At 49.5% G+C, this 1,389-nt stretch overlaps 1 protein-coding gene across 1 annotated transcript; it reads right to left on the reverse strand.

Annotated features, from left to right (window-relative positions):
• Positions 1-338: 338 nt before the first annotated feature.
• On the reverse strand, positions 339-872 carry LOC133767893 (small ribosomal subunit protein uS11-like). The gene has a single exon (XM_062202339.1). It carries the CDS (start codon positions 839-841, stop codon positions 386-388), a length of 456 nt encoding a protein of 151 aa, XP_062058323.1. The 5' UTR covers positions 842-872; the 3' UTR covers positions 339-385.
• Between the last annotated feature and the right edge of the window lie 517 nt (positions 873-1,389).

Genomic DNA, 1,389 nt, shown 5'->3' on the forward strand with positions numbered 1-1,389 from the left:
GGTGGTAGAGTAGAGGTTATGATTACAAAGGAATGAGGCCCGAGTGCACTAGACAGGGCCTAGAACAAAGGACAGAGTCATTATTAGAGGAGCTAAGAAAGGTGCTGTCTAAGCTACAATTAAGTTTTCTGATTGAGAGGCAAATAGAACCTGATAGAAGGGGCTTGATAATAATCTGGTGGGCTTTAGGCCTTGTAAATTCAGAGGCCCAGACCTATCTATCTCTTCACATGGGGTATATCCTAAGGGAGGTGTGAACCTCAGAAATATAATTTTTAAAATACTGACAGCAAATTTGTCAAGCTGTCCTTCTTTCTTTCTTTCTTTCTTTCTTTTTTTGACACGATGGCAATTTATTAACAGAAAACAATCTGGGGAGTCCTGTTCACAGGCGGCGACCACAGCGACCCCCCTTCCTGCGGGTGCTGTCGGAGGGGATGGGGGTGACATCCTCAATTCGCCCAATTTTCATACCCGAGCGGGCAAGGGCTCTGAGAGCCGACTGGGCCCCAGGTCCAGGGGTCTTTGTCCTATTTCCTCCTGTGGCCCGGAGTTTGATGTGGAGGGCGGTGATGCCCAGCTCCTTGCACCTCTGAGCTACATCCTGGGCGGCCAACATGGCGGCGTATGGCGAGGACTCGTCTCGGTCGGCCTTCACCTTCATGCCACCAGTCACTTGGCAGATAGTTTCCTTGCAAGAAAGATCAGTGACGTGGACGACGATGTCATTGAAGGATGCGAAGATGTGGCAGACACTGAAGACATTCTCCCCCTCAGCCACCTGCGGCCCAAGGCTGATGACCTGTTCCTTCTTCTTTTCCTTCCCCTTGCGAGGTGCCATTGCTGCGCGTCTTCGCCGGACTCCACTACCGGAAAGATCCTTCTTTCTTTTAAAGATTTATTTTACTTATTTGAAAGAGTAACAAAGAGAGAAAGAGACACACACACAGAGAGAGAGAGAGGTCTTCCATCTGCTAGTTCACTCCCCAAATGGCCACAAAGGCTGGAGCTGAGGCCAGGAGCCAGGAGCTTCTTCCAGGTCTCCCATGTGAGTGCAGGGATCCAAGCACTTGGGCCATCTTCCTCTGCTTTCCCAGGCGCATTGCAGGGAGCTGGATTAGAAGTGGAGCAGCCGGGACCCTAACCAGCGCCCATATGGGATGCCGGTGCCGGCCCTCAAGCCGTCTTTCTTATTTGAAAAAGTTGTCTAAGAATGCTTCTGTGCTTTCTATATAACCAACCCTATTGACAATGAAAAAAATGTTTGATTTCTTCCATTCAAATAATTAAAGCTTTCGTGTGTTTTGCGTGTCCTCCCTCACTAGCTGGGAGCTCCGTTTCCACAGTGAGAGCCGTGAACCTTGTTCTGCTCCTGACTGCTTATTCTTG

This window comes from Lepus europaeus, chromosome 1, assembly GCF_033115175.1.
Source record: "Lepus europaeus isolate LE1 chromosome 1, mLepTim1.pri, whole genome shotgun sequence".
NCBI lineage: Eukaryota > Metazoa > Chordata > Mammalia > Lagomorpha > Leporidae > Lepus > Lepus europaeus.

What these genes read in the sequence shown, in the direction of transcription:
- LOC133767893 (XM_062202339.1), bottom strand. Translation starts at nt 841, where the DNA reads ATGGCACCTCGCAAGGGGAAGGAAAAGAAGAAGGAACAGGTCATCAGC.